This window comes from Nomascus leucogenys, chromosome 14 (assembly GCF_006542625.1).
Source record: "Nomascus leucogenys isolate Asia chromosome 14, Asia_NLE_v1, whole genome shotgun sequence".
NCBI lineage: Eukaryota > Metazoa > Chordata > Mammalia > Primates > Hylobatidae > Nomascus > Nomascus leucogenys.
The window spans coordinates 38,835,030-38,852,956 of NC_044394.1; the positions used below are offsets into that span (position 1 = coordinate 38,835,030).

Genomic DNA, 17,927 nt, shown 5'->3' on the forward strand with positions numbered 1-17,927 from the left:
GATAGCACTGAGTCACCAGGGAGAGCTAGGACTGCCTCATTCCAAAATAGAATGTCTACATGAAGTCTCCATTTTGGGGGATCCAAAATTTTGAAGACAGTTGTGTTTGAATATTTTAAGAATTTCCGACTGGGCGTGATGGCTCATGCCTGTAACCCTAGCACTTTGGGAGGCCGAGGTGGGCGAATCACTTGAAGTCAGGAGTTCGAGACCAGCCTGGCCAACATGGCGAAACCCTGTCTCTACTAAAAATACAAAAATTAGCCAGGCATGGTGGCAGGCGCCTGTAATCCCAGCTACTCGGGAGGCTGAGGCAGGAGAATCACTTGAACCCAGGAGGCAGAGGTTGCAGTGAGCCAAGATCACGCCCACTGCACCTGGGCAACAGAGCAAGACTCCGTCCCCATCACCCACCCCCCCAGCCCCCCCAAAAAAGGATCATACTCAGATATGTTTATTTTCAACAAGTTACATGACTTTTAAAACCACTCAGAGACCAACTAATGTGGGTAGATGACTGTCCTCTTCTCAGCTAGCGTCATTCCAATTTGAAACTCTGGAAGCAAGCTCTGAGCTTCCTATATCCCTCACATGCTATCACTGGAAGCACGGCAGCCACAAGACACTTCCACTCCAAGTTACTCTACTGAGCTGCAGCAGTTCTACACACCCAGAAACTCAGCCACAGGCCTAGTAGGACAAGTATGGCTTAGTTTCCCTACCTGGCCCTGCACCACAAACCCTTCTCTCATGGCTGCTGATCAGCTCCCTTCTCAAAGGCTAGTTGTACAGACACAAACTTAACTATTAAAAACACTGCAGGCCTGGGAAGGACCCCTCAAGATGGCCAGGCTGGCCAAACCTCGGCTCTAATAACTGGATGCAAGAGCCAACAAGAGATAAAATGCCAGACTGCTTCAGGCTCAGCCTTAAGGAGGCACCTCTGATTTGAGCTCATGCTGGGGACAGAACAAACCTTTATTTTATTTAATTTTTTTTTTTTTTTTTTTTTTGAGACAGAGTCTTGCTCTGTCACCCAGGTTGGAGTGCAGTGGCACAATCTCGGCTCACTGCAACCTCTGCCTACCGAGTTCAAGCGATTCTCCTGCCTCAGCCTCCCGAGTAGCTGGGACTACAGGTGCACCCCACCACGCCTGTCTAATATTTGTTATTTTCAGTAGAGATGGGGTTTCACTATGTTGGTCAGGCTGGTCTTGAACTCCTGACCTCGTGATCCGCCAGCCTCGGCCTCCCAAAGTGCTGGGATCACAGGTGTGAGCCACCGTGCCCGGCCCAAACCTTTATTTTATAGATTCCACCTTCTCCCTCAAGCTGCTCCTAGACAAGAATTTTTCAAAATTTTCTCCATGAACACCAGTCCCATAAGAGACAGTAGACAGGATGGGCACAATGGCTCACGCCTGTAATCCCAGCACTTTGGGAGGCCGAGGTGGGCATGTCGCCTGAGGTTAGGAGTTCGTGACCAGTCTGGCCAACGTGGTGAAATCCCGTCTCTACAAAAATACAAAAATAAGCCAGGCATGATGGCAGGTGCCTGTAATTCCAGCTACCATGGAGGCTGACGCAGGAGAATCGCTAAACCTGGGAGGTGGAGGTTGCCATGAGCCGAGATAGTGCCACTGCACTCCCGCCTGGGTGACAGAGTGAGACTCCGTCTCAAAAAAAGAAAAAGAGAGACAGTGGACAAATGTTCACAGTGAAATCAATTTGTAAAATACTGATTAGAGTTTCAAAAAGCATTAATATATTTAAAGCACATGAGAATTACTACAGCAAAAGAACCCACTGACTTTGTTTGAGCACTGACCAAAGAACCTTCTCTCAAATAATACCTATTAATACCCATCAGCCCACAATGAGAAGTATCACACAAGAATCAGGGAGTTGAAGAGACCTGGGTTCAAATGTGACCTTTGTTAAATCACATGCTGAACCTAAAAACCTGTACAGTTTCTTCATCTGTAATAAGGAGAACAGTAGGTTCTTGGGTATTCATTTTGTTATGGTTTATGATTTAGCTATTCTTTTGCTGCTACTAAGATTACAAGATTTTACAAAGGGGGACAGGGCCTCCTCCCTTCCAGGCAGAACAACAGCATTATATGACTACATGGCTGACACTCCTGGAAAGGGGTGGTGAGAGGCCTACCTGCAGGGGTATTGCGAGAATTAAGTCAGATAATGCAGGGTGCCTGACACCCTACAATCTTTACTAAGCACTCTGACAAAAGTCAGAGGGCCCTGGACTATCCTGGGGCAAGCCAGAGTCCTGGATTCAGCGTCTGCCAAAGAGACATGGTCTGGGCTCCCCCTGCAGGGATCTGCCAGTAGTGGGGGCCTCCTGGGCCCCATTTCCAGAGCTAGGAACTCTAGTGCTCATCCCATGCTTTTATCATTCCACACTGGGGGAATGGGGGTCTAGACTGCAAGACTGTCCCACAGTAGGACACACAGGACTTTCCCAAAGAGCTGTCAAAGGTCTCAAAGGCACTTTTTTTTTTTTTTTTTTTAAGACAGAGTCTCACTCTGTTGCCCAGGCTGGAGTGCAGTGGCACAATCTTGGCTCGCTGTAACCTCCACCTCCCAGGTTCAAGCAATTCTCCTGCCTCAGACCCCCAAGTAACCGGGACTACAGGCGTGCACACCACACCCAGCTAATTTCTGTATGTTTAGTGAAGACTGTTTCCCCATGTTGGCCAGGCTGGTCTCGATCTCCTGACCACACACCTCAGCCTCCCAAAGTGCTGGGATTACAAGTGTGAGCCACTATGCTCGGCCCCAGAGGCACATTCCTAAGTCCTGAATCTGCAGTGCTGGCTATAGGCAACCTTCCCTGTCATTGACAAGTGTTTTATCAATCTGTTTGACTTGGCTATATGCATAACCAAGGGCCCTGACTTCCCATCTCCAACAAGGAACCACTTTTCTTAATGCAGCTCTGGAGCAAATCCAGACGTTTGTCAAAGCTTGACTGCCCGCATGCTCCCTGACCCCATCCCCCAAAGGGCTCTAGAACAAACAATAAGCCATGTCAGGCTCCTGCCACGGAGCCCAGGCCTTGGAAGAACTAGTGTGGAGGTAGGGCTGCACAGGACCACAAAAATGACTTTGGCATTGACCCAACCTGGAAGGCTCATTAATACTGGTCTTCTAGAACTTCCTAGGAGCTATGACACAGCCCACTGACCCCTTCCTCAGAATATCCGGCTGCTCTGGCAACATGAGCTCAAAGTCCTGATTAAGGGAAGCTCTCCTGGCCAATCTCACAAAGTGTCGAGCAGAGACCACAGGGCATTATTTACTATTAAGGAACCTACTTGCTACAAGATAAATTGTCTGAAAGTCTCAGTCGGCCAGCTTGCAACTTAGTATGCCCTTGGGTCCAGCCCTACTGCTGGCATGAAAAGTTCCAAGACCTCCTGCTTTTTTGTTTTCACAGAGAAAGAAGAGGAGGAAATAACCTTATGCCGTCTGGCTTGCCTGCTCCCTGCCTGGGCTGAGCCCCCAGCCCCAGCCCCAGCCCCAGCAGCACTGACCAGTATGTTGCAAATGTCACCCACTAGTCCTTTACCTCAGTGACTCTCGAAGGAGCTGACATGTCTATCTCCTCTTCTGGGGGCCTTTCCCTGACTCCCCAGGCTGGGTTCCCCCCACATTGCTCAACCACACCCTCTCATGCCTCTTTGCTATTCCATCTGGCCTTGTGGAAGTTGTGTCTTCAAGACAAAGCTCTTCAAAGGCCTTACTCATTTCTGCACAGTGGACACTAAATGAAATGTGTGTTGAGCTGAACTATTCTACCACTTAGAACCTGTTTCTGCCTCTGCAAAACAAAGATCACAGCAAGCCCCTCCTCAGAAGATTAGGTGCAAATTAAACGAGGTGTCTGAAAATTTTTTTTTTTTTTTTTTGTGACAGTCTCACTCCCTTGCCTAGGCTGGAATGCAGTGGCACAATCTTGGTTCACTGCAACCTTTACCTCCTGGGTTCAGGCAATTCTCTGCCTCAGCCTCCTGAGTAGCTGGGATTACAGGCACCCGCCACCATGCCCGGCTAATTTTTGTATTTTTAGTAGAGACGGGGTTTCATCATCTTGGCCATTCTTGTCTTGAATTCCTGACCTCACGTGATCCACCCGCCTTGGCCTCCCAAAGTGCTGGGATTACAGGCATGAGCCACCGCACCCGGCCCTGAAAAACTCTTTAAAGGGACTACGCAGGACTGTACATCTCTCCTCTAGGGGACAGTCTTGGAAACTGAGTTGTTATGACACATTTCCAAGATGGCCACCATTTTCCATCTACTCCATGCCCTGCCTAGGCCAGGATGAACCAGAGATGGAGGGACTGGCCAAGATCCCAGCCTGGTGACTGTCTCTCTCCGGCTATGGCTGCCTGCCTTACTGACAGACCCACAGGACCAAGAAGGTCAGGCTTTTGGGGGCAGCAGACCTGCCACCTGGACCCAGGGGCAGGATTGTGAGCTCAGGCTCAATTATTTACCAGACCCAAACCTCCAAGACGACACATAGCCTAACTTTATAAGAAGTCCTGGGGCTTTCTGAATCCAGAGTGAAGGTCAACCTGCCAAGTCCCAATTCTGTACACACCAAGATAGACAGTACTAAACACAGAAGGTAGCCCATCTCCTGAGACACTTTTAGCTAAATTTCAAGCATTCAGTAGATGACAAAGATTCAACTTTCTATAACAACTCTATAGCGTCATTAGACTGGTTTTGCAGATGAGGAAAACTGAGGCCTCAAAAAGATTAATTTGCCCGAAGTCAAAGAGTTAAAATGGTGCTGCTGTAACTCCAATCAAGTCTGCCGTCAAACTTTCTGGATTTTGTTGTGGAGGCAGTATGAAGAAAAGCCCATCTGTGTTTCCTGATAACAAGCCTGTCCAGGGGGCCTTGCTGGCCTCACCAAAGGGCACATGCACACCCACTAGGTCCATGAAAGAGATTTGCAAAGATGAACCTATATCCCCCAGAGAGCTAGCACTGTATCAGTGAAGGCTATCCACCAACTGGCCAGCCAGCTCTGAATTTTCTTTTTCTTTTTCTTTTTTGAGACGGAGTCTCGCTCTGTCGCCCAAGCTGCCAGGCTGGAGTTTAGTGGCATTATCTCGGCTCACTGCAAGCTCCGCCTCCCGGGTTCATGCCATTCTGCCGCCTCAGCATCCCAAGTAGCGGGCACTACAGGCGCTCGCCACCACACCCAGCTAATTTTTTGTATTTTTAGTAGAGACAGGGTTTCACTGTGCTAGCCAGAATGATCTCGATGTCCTGACCTCGTGATCTGCCCGCCTTGGCCTCCCAAAGTGCTGGGATTACAGGTGTGAGCCACCGTGCCTGGCCTTGAAATTTTTTTTTTTTTTTTTTTTTTTGAGATGGAGTCTCACTCTACTGCACAGGCTGGAGTGCAAGGGCTCGATCTCGGCTCACTGCAACCTCCACATCCCAGGTTCAAGTGATTCTCCTGCCTCAGCCTCCTGAGTAGCTGGGATTAGAGGTGCACACTACCACGCCCGGCTAATTTTTGCATTTTTAGTAGAGATGGGGTTTTACCATGTTGGCCAGGTTGGTCTCAAACTCCTGACCTCATGATCCGTCCACCTTGGCCTCCCAAAGTGCTGGGATTACAGGCGTGAGCCACTGAGCCTGGCCAGCTCTGAAATTTTTATGGCCTATTTATTCTCTGCTTGCTCTGAGCTTCTTGATTAACACCATGGTTCCCTGTTAGCTTCCTTTCTTTTACTGCCCTCTGCCTTGTCAGGCTTTGGCAGCAGCAAGGGCAGCCAACCCCCCTGGCCCAGAGCTCCTCCTGACTGTGCACAGCCCTGACTTCATCCTGTGGTTCCTCCCCCTCCAGTGGAATCAGAAGAGTCCACACAAGAGATGTGGCCCAGGACCTATCTGCCCTACTTTCCCAACTATTTTAAGCCAGAAAGCTAAATTTTGCTTTCAACCAGCTGAACAAGATCAGACTATCCCAGAACTGACAGGGGTGCCCACTCCACCCAATACCAACTGTTAACTGGAAGAGTCACAGGCTGGGCTCACCAGTGCATGACCAGTGCCTGGGTGATACACGGTCATTTCCAGACGGCTGGCCTAGGCCTGGGTCTTTGGGCATGTGGCCACACCACCACGGACCATGTAGCAGTGATTAAAGACAGCAGCAAGTAAGCAATTAGCCTTGAAGTAATTATTCTAATTAGTCCAATCGGAGTCTGTTTTAATCTGCCCCATGCAGCCAACAGGGAATAGGAGAATGAATGACAGATAAAGTGATATGAAGATAAAAAATATTTCCCTAAAGAACAGCCTTAAGAGGGGATCCACCCAAGCCTAACACGGGAAGGTTACAAAAAACAACTGACAACTAGGTTTGGAAAGGAGTTTGAAGCACTTCCAGAAGATTCCGTGAGGCCCTCCTCTAAATGCCCAGGTTTAGACACTGCTCAGTCAATGTTTGTGACGCACCAACATCCATGCTGATCACTATTAAATATAAAATTGTATTCTTGCCACGCGGTCTTGGAGGAGTACAGACACCATTTCCACCATCACCAACTGAAGTCTGACTAAGATGCCTACTCCTAGAATCCCTCCCCATCTGCACCGCACCACTGTTTTCACCAGCCCCTCCCTTCCAATCTGCAGCTTTAACTGCTCATCACCTCTGGGCTAGGATCTGTACCAGGACAAGAGAAAGCACCACTTCTTACCAGTTTATATGCAGGATTTGATGAGGGGCACTACTAATAGGCAGGTGTTCACCCACCTGCATACCAGGTAAGCTAAGTTAGCAGGTGCAAGAAGATTTAATTAGTGAAATGGTCCAGACCCTACAGCAGTGACTCTCAACTAAGGATTCTGTACTTCCCCTGCCTCGGCATTTGGCAGTGTCTGGACACTTTCTGGTTGTCATAGAAAACACTATTGGCACCTAGAAGACAGAAGCCAGGAATGCTGCTAAACAGTCTACAATGCACGAAAAGCCCCAACAATGAAGCATTATCGAGCCCTGAATAACAATAGCACTGTTGAGAAGCCCTGATCTAGAGTTCACCAGAGCATCCGCAACCACAGTCTCTACTAATGAACTCCACCTGCCTCCCATCAACATCCACCCCCTCTTACCTATGGCTACTCCTGCTACTGCAGCCAAAGACACTGCTGCTGTGTCTTTCTCCACCTTTCTCTGCTTGGCTCATTCCTAGTCACTTTTCACATTCCAGTTCATTTCCTCCCCTAAACTTCCAACACTCCAAAGTGGAAAAGATGTCCCCCTTCAGTGTGCTTCTAAAGTTACCTTCTTGGGTTATAACTTACCCTCCTGTCTGAGGCCTCCATGGGGCTTGAACTACATGAAGGGAAACTGTCATGTTTCGGGCTCCACCAAATCCCTAGTTCCTTCCCCAGTGAGAGAGCACGGGATCACTGAGTGGTTGTATATGAAAGCAAGCACCCATTTAAGTACCTACCCCATGCCAGGCCCTATCTTAGACAACAAATCACCACATTTAATTCTAATAGGCTTCGGAAGTTGGCATCATCCCCACTTACAGATGGGAAAGCCAGCTCAGAGAACGCCTACAAGATCCCAAAGCAAATGAGAGAAAAGCTGGATTCAAAGCCTGGGGCAGCACTTTTCAGGACATGGCTGAGCCTCCCACACTAACTCCACAGCCAAGTCTGAATCCAGAAAGGGTTGACAGGGACTGGGAAAGCTTTAGGACTTTACTATTCTGAGGAAAAGATGAAGAGAATTTTCCTGATGATGCAATCCTGTTGCTGATCACTAACAGACCTGCGTACTAAGAACTCGAAACTTCTGTTCTTAAATACAGGGTGGACATGTGTTAAGGAGAGGAGTAGTTCCAAAACCAAAAAAATGCCTTGTGATCCCCTCATTAAGCACCAGACCACTACTAGACCTCCTGACAACCACCCTGAGGGCCAATGACTACGCAGAAAATTAATAGCCTACTAAGAGACCAAATGGTCCTTATGTGAGGTAATTTTAGTACTGAGAACCCGTCAATGGGGTCAGACCCCAACCTGCCTTACACAGCGAGCACCCTGGGAGAGTGTGTCCTGGAAATCCCATCTTAAAGCATTTTGCCAAGACATCCATCTAGGAGCGCCATGGACATCTGAGAAGCTCAGAAGCCCATGATAAGAAGGCACCTGACAGGTAGGCTGTCCTCTAAGTTTCAGATGCCTAAGGAGCCAAAGTATCGCTTCTGCTACTACTGACTTCCCAGACTTTCCCATCAGGAGGTCCTGGACATCACAAGGCTCTGCTGCCATCCCCAACATGGAAGCAGCCTCAGCTGTTCGACTCAAATGAAACAGATGACCTGCTCTCATAATATGAAGAGGGCTCCAGGGACCCTGCTTCTCCTCATGACTTTGGCCCTACTGACTCACTTCAGAACCTGGGCTGCTCACGACAAAAGCCCAGTGTGTCCTCATCTTGTATTTGGTGGTGGTCAACCATGCTGCTCTGAGAACAGCTGCGGTCTAGACCTAAGAGGTTTTGGGGATTACTGAATTACATTACTAGGTTTACCTTCCGCAGGACTGGAAGGAGGCAGCTTCCAAATAAATTTTCACTTCACGTAAACAGCAAAGGTGTTCCCACTGGCAATCTCCTCTGGGGGCCAGGGCACTGAGCTAATTCTCAGCAGGATCTGGGAACCGAATATAGGCCAAAAGCCTAAGTGCTGCTGCTCACGCAACTCTAAGGCCAGTGAAGAGACCAGCTGTATTCTGTTGTATTCAGTCCTGACTACAGGTAACACGTTCTTACAAAGAACTGATGGGCTCTTCCGCAGCCAGGAGGGAATAATTTTAAGAGTGTGCTGCTCTGTATTCCTGGCCCAACCACTAATCTGTTCAACTCCAGGGAAGTCACTCCCCCTCCTGGGAATGGAGAATGTGCTTCAATTAAATAATCTCTGGGGCCTTTGCCTGTGACTACTTTCTCTGTTAAGGAATCCAAAAATGGCAGAACAAGAAAGACTTTAAGATAAATTCAAAAAACATTTTTAAAGCATAGATTTGTAAACGGAAGGCCAGAACGGAAAACTGAAAAATCACAAAGGGACTTATGCTAAGAAATGGGTGGTGGGGAAAAAAAAAGTCAAAGGGAATAGCCTTCTGAAAAGATGGCTTTCAATGAATTCTCAGTCAAGTCAGTGATCCCGTCAAACCTGCCTTCGGGGACAGGATTTCCACATCGGTTCCCTATTTTCTTGTTATAGGTATCTTAAACACAGAACCCTTCTCTCGCTCCCTACAACCTACAAACAGAAGAACTGGTCAGAACTGTAAAAAACGCGGACTCCTACGGGCTGCTGCTTTCTGGGGCAGGGTGGGTAGCTAAGGCAGCAGGCGCAGGGCCGCCCCCTCCACCCGGGTGGGTTACCTGAGCACAGTCACGCTTCCCCTGCGCACCGGCAGGGAAAGCACTGGTTCCGACACCCGAATAGGCTTGAACTGGAACTTGCAGCCGAAGCACAGCGCAGAGTCGCTAAAGAAGGACACGGACACGATGGGGCGCTCGAAGATGTGGATGGGGTCCACGTGAGACACGATGCAGCCGCCGGGCTGGTAGTCGTTGATGACGGCGCTGTTGACGAAACCCTCGGGGATGACGCGGTGCTCCACCAGCTTTTGGATCACCAGCTGGTGCACCCACTCGGGGATCTCGTCCACGTCGCCCGGCGGGTAGAGGCGCTCCTGGCCGGGCCCGCGCTTCTGCAGCTGGGCGCCGTAAGTGTAGCCTTCGCCGAAGAAGTACTTGTTGCGCAGTGGGGCCCGGTCCACCGTATGCTCGTTGTACAGGCCCTTCTCAGCGCGGGACACCACCTCGTCAATGCGGGCCTCGATCTTGGCGCACTCGTCCTGGCTGAAGAGGCGCATCTGGCGGATACCGCTCTTCACCTTGCGCGCCTCCTCCTCCTTCTGCAGCTGCTGCTCCTCATAGTCGCTGCGCTCGGGGTCCGAGTCCTCCTGATACTTGCGCTTGGCCCCGGACACAGGGTAAGGTTCGGCGGCAGCGGCGGCTGCGGCTGCGGCGGCTACCGCGGCTGCGGCAGCAGCGGCGGCCTCCCGGCTGCCCGCCTTATAGTTGTCCCGGGACGTCATGGACTTGAGCTTCTCACGCAGGTCCGTGTAGCCGCTGGCGGCCGCCATGGCCCCCGCGACGCTGCTCTAGGGTCCTCCGGGGCGGGCGGGGCAGCCGGGCATGGCTCTAAGGGGACGCGCCCCGAGGCCCCCGGAGGGAGCGAGGTCCTTAGCGCCGAACCCCCATGCGTGAGTGGGGGACCCGGCGGGGGGCGTCGAGGGTCCGGGCGTGGTGTAGGGCCTCAGGAGCGGCGGGTCATGCAATGGTGGCGACAACGGGGCTTCTTCCTCCTCCACCTTCTCCACGTCCCGCGGGGCAGGGGCGCCGGCAGCGCCTCATGCCGCGGAGGGCTGCTGCGGAGACGCGGCTCGACTCGCGACCAGACCCTTGGACGCCCGGCCCGGCCCGCACTTTAAAGCTCTCCTCACGACGTCACGGGCCGCCAGCCCAACGTCCGCCAGCAAGCCGCTCCTTAGCGGGCTCCTCACCGCGCACGCGCAGTGCTGCCGGCCACCGCGGCTCCGCGCGCTACGGGCATGCGCGTGCGTGCAGGCCGGGTCGGCAGAGGCGCCGGCGCAAGCGCAGACAGGGACCGCTCGTCGTCCGCCGCCCCTCCCCCACTCTCTGAGGGGCTTCAAGGGAACGCTCTCAAATAGCAACCTGTCTTCACGCCGCGCCGCCTCCAGGACCGAAGGGCTCCCTCTACAGGGGTGCGCTCATATTGTCAACAGTGTCGCCATGCCGCGTCACGGCATCGTCCGAATACCCGCAGACGCCTCAACCCCAGCGCGCAATCACCAGGGAACCGCCACAACCTAGGCCGCTCCGTTACCTCCCCCTTTGGCGCTTCCACTTCTTTAATTGGGCCGTGGGCCACGCGCCGGGCAGGCCCTGACTGGAGTTTCCGGAAGTCGGTTGGTAATCATGCGTGTCAATCAGGCAGTCTCCTTGGCTACTGCGTCCGTCACTTAATTAGCGGCTGGGCGAGCAGCGAGGACCCCTAAAGGAGAAATGGGTGGCTAAATAAGTGCCTGAATGGAGACTCCCCCTGAGGAAAGCCCTTAGGATGCCTAAGGAAACTTCTGAAACCGGCGAAAACTTCTCAAAGTGCGGGACCGGTAGCACCCGGCCCCAGCTCTGAACCCAGATAGGAACGTCCGGCTGCGTTGTCGGGGTACAAACCAGCCTGCCGCGGCTGCCGCCGCCGCCCAGAGCGGACGTTTCACGAGTCACGTCCCGGTGACGGCGAGCGCGGGGGCGCGCTGCGGTTGGCGTCGAGCCTCCTTGGTGCTGGAGATGGGCGTGGAGGCACCTCCTACGGGGACGGTGGAAGAAAACTCCGGGAAACGAACGGGCGCAAGGCTAAGGCTAAGCTATAGATAATGCCTACAGTCAATTCAAAAAAGTTTTGAAGCAGTCAGCAAAGGCGTTGCCGGGCGCGGGGCCTCACGCCTGTAATCCCAGCACTTTGCGAGGCCAAGGCGGGCGGATCACTTGAGCCCAGGAGTTTGAGACCAGCCTGGGCAACATGGCAACCCCATCTCTACAATAAAATTTTAAAAAATGAACTGGGCGTGGTGGCGCGCGCCTATGGTCCTAGCTACTCAGAAGGCTGAGGTGGGAGGATCCCTTGAGCCCAGGGGATTGAGGCTGCAGAGAGCCGAGGTGGCGCCACTGCACTCCGGCCTGGGCGAGAGAGCTCCAAAACAAAACAAAAAGGCGTGGCCGTGCAGGATGCACTGGAGGGCTCCAACAAATGGCGGGGGGGGGATTTGCTGGAAAATCTCCCATGTCTCCCCAGGATAAAGTTCCCCTGCTTTATTTGGCGCTCAAAGCTTTTCTTCAAGACTCTTCTGGCCTTGGCTCCTCCTCTCCTCTGTTTCCATGTACACTGGGCCCCAGCCGGGTCCTCATGCTGTAAGCCAGGTCTACAAACATACTGTGTCTCACCTCCTGGCCTTTGCCCAGGCTGTTTCCACCACCTGGAATAACAGTTCCTTATCACCCGTCTCCCCCTCCCCCTCCCCCTCCTCATTCTTTTTTTAACAGAGTCTCTGTTGCCCAGGCTGAAGTGCAGCGGCACGATCTCTATCTCGGCTGACTGCAACCTTGACCTCCCGGGTTCAAGACATCCTCCCACACCTCAGCCTCCTGAGTAGCTGAAACTACAGGCATGCACCACCACATCCCGCTAATTTTTCTGTTTTTAGTAGAGATGGGGTTTCACCATGTTGCCCAAATTGGTCTTGGAACTACTGGGCACAAGATCCTCCTGCCTCGGCCTCCCAAAGTGCTGGGATTACAAGCGTAAGCCACCGCGCCCAGCCTGGAATGGACATTTTTTTTCAAAAGCTTATCAAGTTTTTACTATGTGCCAGGACCTGTACATATACTAGCCCAATTAATCGTCCAAACACTTCAATGAGGAGGGCATTATTATTATTACCATTGTATATATAGGGAAACAGGCCCAGAGAGGTGAAATGACTTGCCCAAGGCCATACAGCGAGTATGTGGCCTAGTGATGATTCAAACCCAGGCTGCCTGGTTCCAGAATCTGCTGTCCCTCACCGGGGCTCCGAGAGGGGAGAGTCCTAGCTCAAGAGCAATCAGGGAGGAACACAGGGAAGCTTCCAATGCAGTGTCCGGGGTGGGAGAGGCTGTGTCAACCTAGAGAAGAGGTGATTCACATTTTGGCTCAACCTGGATGATCTACTTCCAAGAAGCCGCTTGTAGTCTGTGTGGGAGGCCCCAGTTGTATTCTGAAAACCAAAAGGGCCCCCTCGTTTTCACTCTGCCACATCATCCCTTCCTGAGCCTCATAGTTTAGCTTAACTAGGGAAAAGGTTTTGGGGCAAAAGAATTAGCCTGACACCCCCTCCCCCTCACACACACCATGTATGATCTCACAACAATGAGAAATGAGGGGCAAAGGGCAGGCCTCAGGGCTGCCTCATGTTGGTGCCCACTGTGCTCTGTTTTGGGGGTCCCTATACTGAGCATCAGCACCGCAGGCAGAATCCTAGGGGTTAAGTGAGCTGCCGCCAGGCATGGCCCCTGCGCAGTGGTAACTTGATTGACACCACACTCTTTCTGGTGAGTTCCTTACTTTCCTCACCTTGGGGTCTGCTGCTGGGGAAAGCCAACCCAAGGCAGTGGTGAAAAGCAGGACAGCCCTGTGGCATTTGTATCAGGGGCTCTTGAGCCTCCCCATCCTAGGATGGTCTGATTGACCCCCTAGTCCTGCCAGCTGGGCCTTCTAATCTCTCCCCAGTTACCAACTTCTCCCCACCCATCACCACCACTAGAATCCATGACAAGTTTTCCAGCTAACACTGCAGCAGCCCTCTCTGGTCTCCCCAACTCCTACATTCACTCACTGTTCAGTGGTCAGAATGGCTTTTACAAAGTACAATCTGTGCAGGTTGCGCCTCCCTTTCCCCCTCTGGAAAACCTTTGAAGGCTCCTCATGGCTCTTGGGATGAAATCCTAAAATTTTTTTTTTTTTTGAGACCGAGTCTCACTCTGTCGCCCAGGCTGGAGTACGGTGTCGTGATCTCGACTCACTGCAACCCCCGCCTCCTGGGTGCAAGTGACTCTTGTGCCTCAGCCTCCTGAGTAGCTGGGATTACAGGTGCATGCCACCATGTCCGGCTAATTTTTGTATTTTTAGTAGAGGAGAGGTTTCACCATGTTGGTCAGACTGCTCTCAAACTCCTGAGCTCAAGTGATCCACTGGCCTCAGCCTCCCAAAGTGCTGGGATTACAAGTGTTAGTCACCATGCCTGGCCCAGAAATCCTAAATTCTTTTTTTTTGGAGACGGAGTCTCACTCTGTCACCCAGGCTGGAGTGCAGTGGCATGATCTTGGCTCACTGCAACCTCTGCCTCCCAGGTTCAAGCGATTCTCCTGCCTCAGCTTCCTGAGTAGCTGGGATTACAGGAGCACGCTGCCCCTGTATATTATTCATATTTTAGTAGAAACTGGGTTTCACCGTGTTGCCCAGGCTGGTCTCAAACTGCTGAGCTCAGGCAATCCGCCTGCCTCAGCCTCCCAAAGTGCTGGGATTACAGACGTGAGCCACTGCACCCGGCCCAGAAATCCTAAATTCTTAATGTAGCCCAGATGCCCTATCCAAACCATCTTTGCCAGCCTCTTCAGTCTCAGATCCTGCTACAAGTAATGTGCACCTCAGGGCCCCTGCATATGTTGTTCTCTCTCCTCTTTCCCTAGCTAACTCCCACTCACAGGTCTTATCCTAGTTTGCGGTGATTTGACTGTGATTAACTGCCAGTGCCTGGTATTTGCCTCATTCACAGTAGGTATTTAATAGCTATTGAATGGCTGAATAAGTAGATAAATCCTTTCTCTGCTGCCATGGATCTTGCAGCTATGCCCCCATCTACCTATCTAGTTTGCCCAAGTGTTCTCTGTTCCGCATAAGCTCCCCAAAGCACCAGCACTTTCTGTCAACATTCATTCGTTTATTTTTTCATTCATATGACAAATATTTTTTAAGTTCTTACTCTCTGTTAGGCATCCTCCTAGGTTTTGAAAGATATGGCAGGGAACAAACATGATTTTCTCTGCAATGTTTATCCCGCTGTCTTCCATCTATTCTTAGCAAACTCCTACTCATCTTTCAAAACTCCATGCTAATGTCCCATTTTCCAAGAAGGCTTTTCCCAAACTTCTCCCTTGTACCACACTCAAACTTGTGTGGCCCATCAAGTGATGGGGTTCTGGGGTTGGGGATACCCAAGGAGTGGGGAATGGTCTGTTCATAGGCAGTGAATCGGGGGTCTAAGGTAACTCCAACTCCTGCCTTGTCCCTCAGGCTTGTTTTCCAGCCACTTAGCAACTCCATGGAGAAATGGCTGCCAGGCACACCTTTTGTTTGCACAGAAATAACCAAAGACCAGAAATCCAGGCTGACTGGCAGCACAAGGAGGGGCCCCTTAGGAGGACATGTAGGGGCTGGTATGTGGAGTTGGAGCAGATTCCAACATCAGACCCTGAGTAAACCAAAGGCAGAGTCCAGTTCATCTAGGCAACTGGTGTGGGGCTTCTGTCATAGGCAGGAGTTAGGGGCAGGGTCTGCAATGGGTACATGGCAGGAGGCCTCATGGTCCTGCCTTCTGCTCCACTGCACAGTGGGCCAGACTTTTGAAAGTTCCTCCTGCTATCTGACCCAAGTCTGCATGCTGCCATTCCATCCCAATTCAGGATGGGTCTTCTTGTGTTCTTGGGGATTTGAGTTGCTCCTCCTGCCTCCTTAGTGTCCTCCAAGGCTCTGGCCCCTTACAGGGGTCATTGATCCTGAGAGGTCCAGTGATTTCTCTTGAGGCCACATAGTGAGTCTTCTGGCAGAAGGTACTGGAGGGCTGGGGGCTGGGTCAGAGCAGGGTGATCTCACTGGGGGGCAATGTGAGCCGCTTCTCACGGGCACTGAGCAGGTTCTCCACGTGCACGGCCACCACACGACACAGTTCCAGTCCCTGCAGGTGACAGTGACAGTCCACGCCCATCCAACACTTCCCCAGCTCTTACCTTGGGGTGGGATGTACAGAATGGGGAGGTGGTTGGGAGATAAATGGAGACCATCATTCATGCAGGAACCCTTCTCCCCACCTCCCCCAGGGCCTGAGAGGAGCATGAAGAGCTGGAAGGCCGAATGGTGGGGTGTGGACTGCAAGGGGTAAGCAAGCAGGAGACCAAGTGCTTCTTCCAGCTTTGCTCTGTGTGAGCTGTGTGACCTGGGGTCTATTGCTTCACCTCTGTGAGCCTCAGTGGCCTCATCTGTAAGGTCTCAATTGACCAGGGGCCTGCCTCACAGACAGGGGCTGTGATGAGGATTCGGTGAGGCTTTATTGCATGTAAATTCTTTTTTTTTTTTTTTTCCTAGACGGAGTTTCGCTCTGTCACCAGGCTGGAGTGCAATGGCGTGATCTCGGCTCACTGCAACCTCTGCCTCCCAGGTTTAAGCGATTCTCCTGCCTCAGCCTCCCGAGTAGCTGAGACTACAGGCATGCGCCACCATGCCCAGCTAATTTTTGAATTTTTAGTAGAGATGGGGTTTCACCATGTTGGCTAGGATGGTCTCCATCTCTTGACCTCATGATCTGCCCGCCTCGGCCTCCCAAAGTGCTGGGATTACAGGCGTGAGCCACCACGCCCAGCCACGTGTAAATTCTTTAGATTTAAAAAATATGAATCCAATCAATAAATGGTAACAGTTTCTGTCTGTTGCCATGGTTACCGCCTGGCTCCCACAGTGCACAATGGGCAATGACCCAGGCTTAGTGCTCCCAATTGGAGTAGGGTGGGGGAAGGCATCAGGGAATTGCGCAAATCAATCTGTGAATGTGGTTCTCAGACGAAAGCCATTGTTGGAATTCCCCCAGGGAAGCTGCTCTGAGAAAGGATAAAATCATGTTAGAGGCGCACTCTCAGTGTTAACTGTGTGCCAGGCCTTGTCCTAAAGGCCTGATGTGTCCTACCTGTTTTAATCCCCACAGTGTCTCTAAGAGACAGGAGCTATTATATCCCATTCCACAGGTGGGGAAACTAAGGCACCGAGCCTTGAAGCTCCAGACTGCACAACTGGTAGGTGGTGGGATTTGAACCTGGATGGTAAGAGGCCTGAGGATTACACTCTGAAGTGCTCTCTGAAGTTAGCTGTGCTGGCCCTGCCTTGGGGGCCACCTCGACTAATTAAATCAGTGTGTGCAAATGGAATCTTCTCCTCCAGCCAATCCTTTACCTACCCACATGCTGCCATGTTCTAGGCCTTGCTGGGATTGTTGCTGCATTTGACAGTGTGGAACCTGAGGCTCAGTGAGAATCAGGGAAGCCTCAAGATCCCCTCACACAGCCTGTCAAAGGTAGGCAGGATAGGGACCCAGGTCTGTTGGTGCAACACTGCTGCACTTAGACATCACCTCCTCCTGGAAACTCTCCCTGATTACCTCCCAGATAGCTCAGATCCCCTGTATACCCTCCCAGCACTGATCAAGGTATATTTTATATCTGAGACCTGAGGCTCTGTGAGGGCCAGAGCTGAGGGGGTCTCAGTTACTTCAGTATCTTTGCTACACAGAGATGCTCAGTGGATCTATGCTGAATGAGTGAATGAATGTAGCCCCTGACACATACAGGCCAGAGGCAGAGAGGGCAGCATAAGGAGGTCAGGTGGTGCTGAAAGGAAGTGAGAAAACCAAAGAGGCCTTCATCCATCCATCTATCCACCCACCCACCCATGCAACCAACAAATATGTATTGAGCATCTACTGTGTGCCAGGCACTGAGTTATGGACACAGCATGAACAAGATGGATACGGTCCTGCTCTCTTGGAGCTGACATTCTGATGGGGGGATGATACAGTCTGGATATTTGTCCCTTCGAAATCTCATGTTGAAATGTGATCCCCGGCCAGGCATGGTGGTTCATGCCTGTAATTCTGGCACTTTGGGAGGCCAAGGCGGGTGGATCACTTGAGGCCAGGAGTTTGAGACCAGCCTGGCCAACATGGTGAAACCCTGTCTCTACTAAAATACAAAAAAATAGCCGGGCATGGTGGCACATGCCTGTAATCCCTGTATTTGGGAGGGTGAGGCAGAAGAATCACTTGAACCGGGGAAGCAGAGGTTGTAGTGAGCTGAGATTACTCCAGCCTAGGCAACAGAGCAAGACACTGTCTCAAAAAAAAAAAAAAAAAAAAAGAAAAAAAAGAAAAGAGAAGAAATGGAAGAAATGTGATCC

General features: G+C 51.5%; 2 protein-coding genes and 1 long non-coding RNA gene across 5 annotated transcripts in view; 1 reads left to right on the forward strand and 2 right to left on the reverse strand.

Moving 5' to 3' along the window:
• Nucleotides 1–11,717, reverse strand: part of ALKBH5 (alkB homolog 5, RNA demethylase) — a 27,282-nt gene extending 15,565 nt beyond the window's left edge. For both annotated transcript variants that reach the window (XM_030826878.1, XM_004090382.3), the window contains exon 1: nt 9,464–11,717. In XM_030826878.1, coding sequence (XP_030682738.1) covers nt 9,464–10,233 — 770 coding nt within the window. In that variant the 5' untranslated portion in view covers nt 10,234–11,717. The remainder of the gene's footprint in view (nt 1–9,463) is intronic.
• Nucleotides 9,724–17,863, forward strand: LOC115838215. The gene is made up of 2 exons (XR_004033232.1): nt 9,724–10,080; nt 16,071–17,863. It is a non-coding gene; the product is annotated as an uncharacterized LOC115838215 (long non-coding RNA).
• Nucleotides 14,635–17,927, reverse strand: part of MYO15A (myosin XVA) — a 71,440-nt gene continuing 68,147 nt past the window's right edge. The window contains exon 66 of one of the 2 annotated variants that reach the window (XM_030826871.1): nt 14,635–15,663. In XM_030826871.1, coding sequence (XP_030682731.1) covers nt 15,562–15,663 — 102 coding nt within the window. In that variant the 3' untranslated portion in view covers nt 14,635–15,561. The remainder of the gene's footprint in view (nt 15,664–17,927) is intronic. The other variant, XM_030826872.1, reaches the window with a different exon arrangement.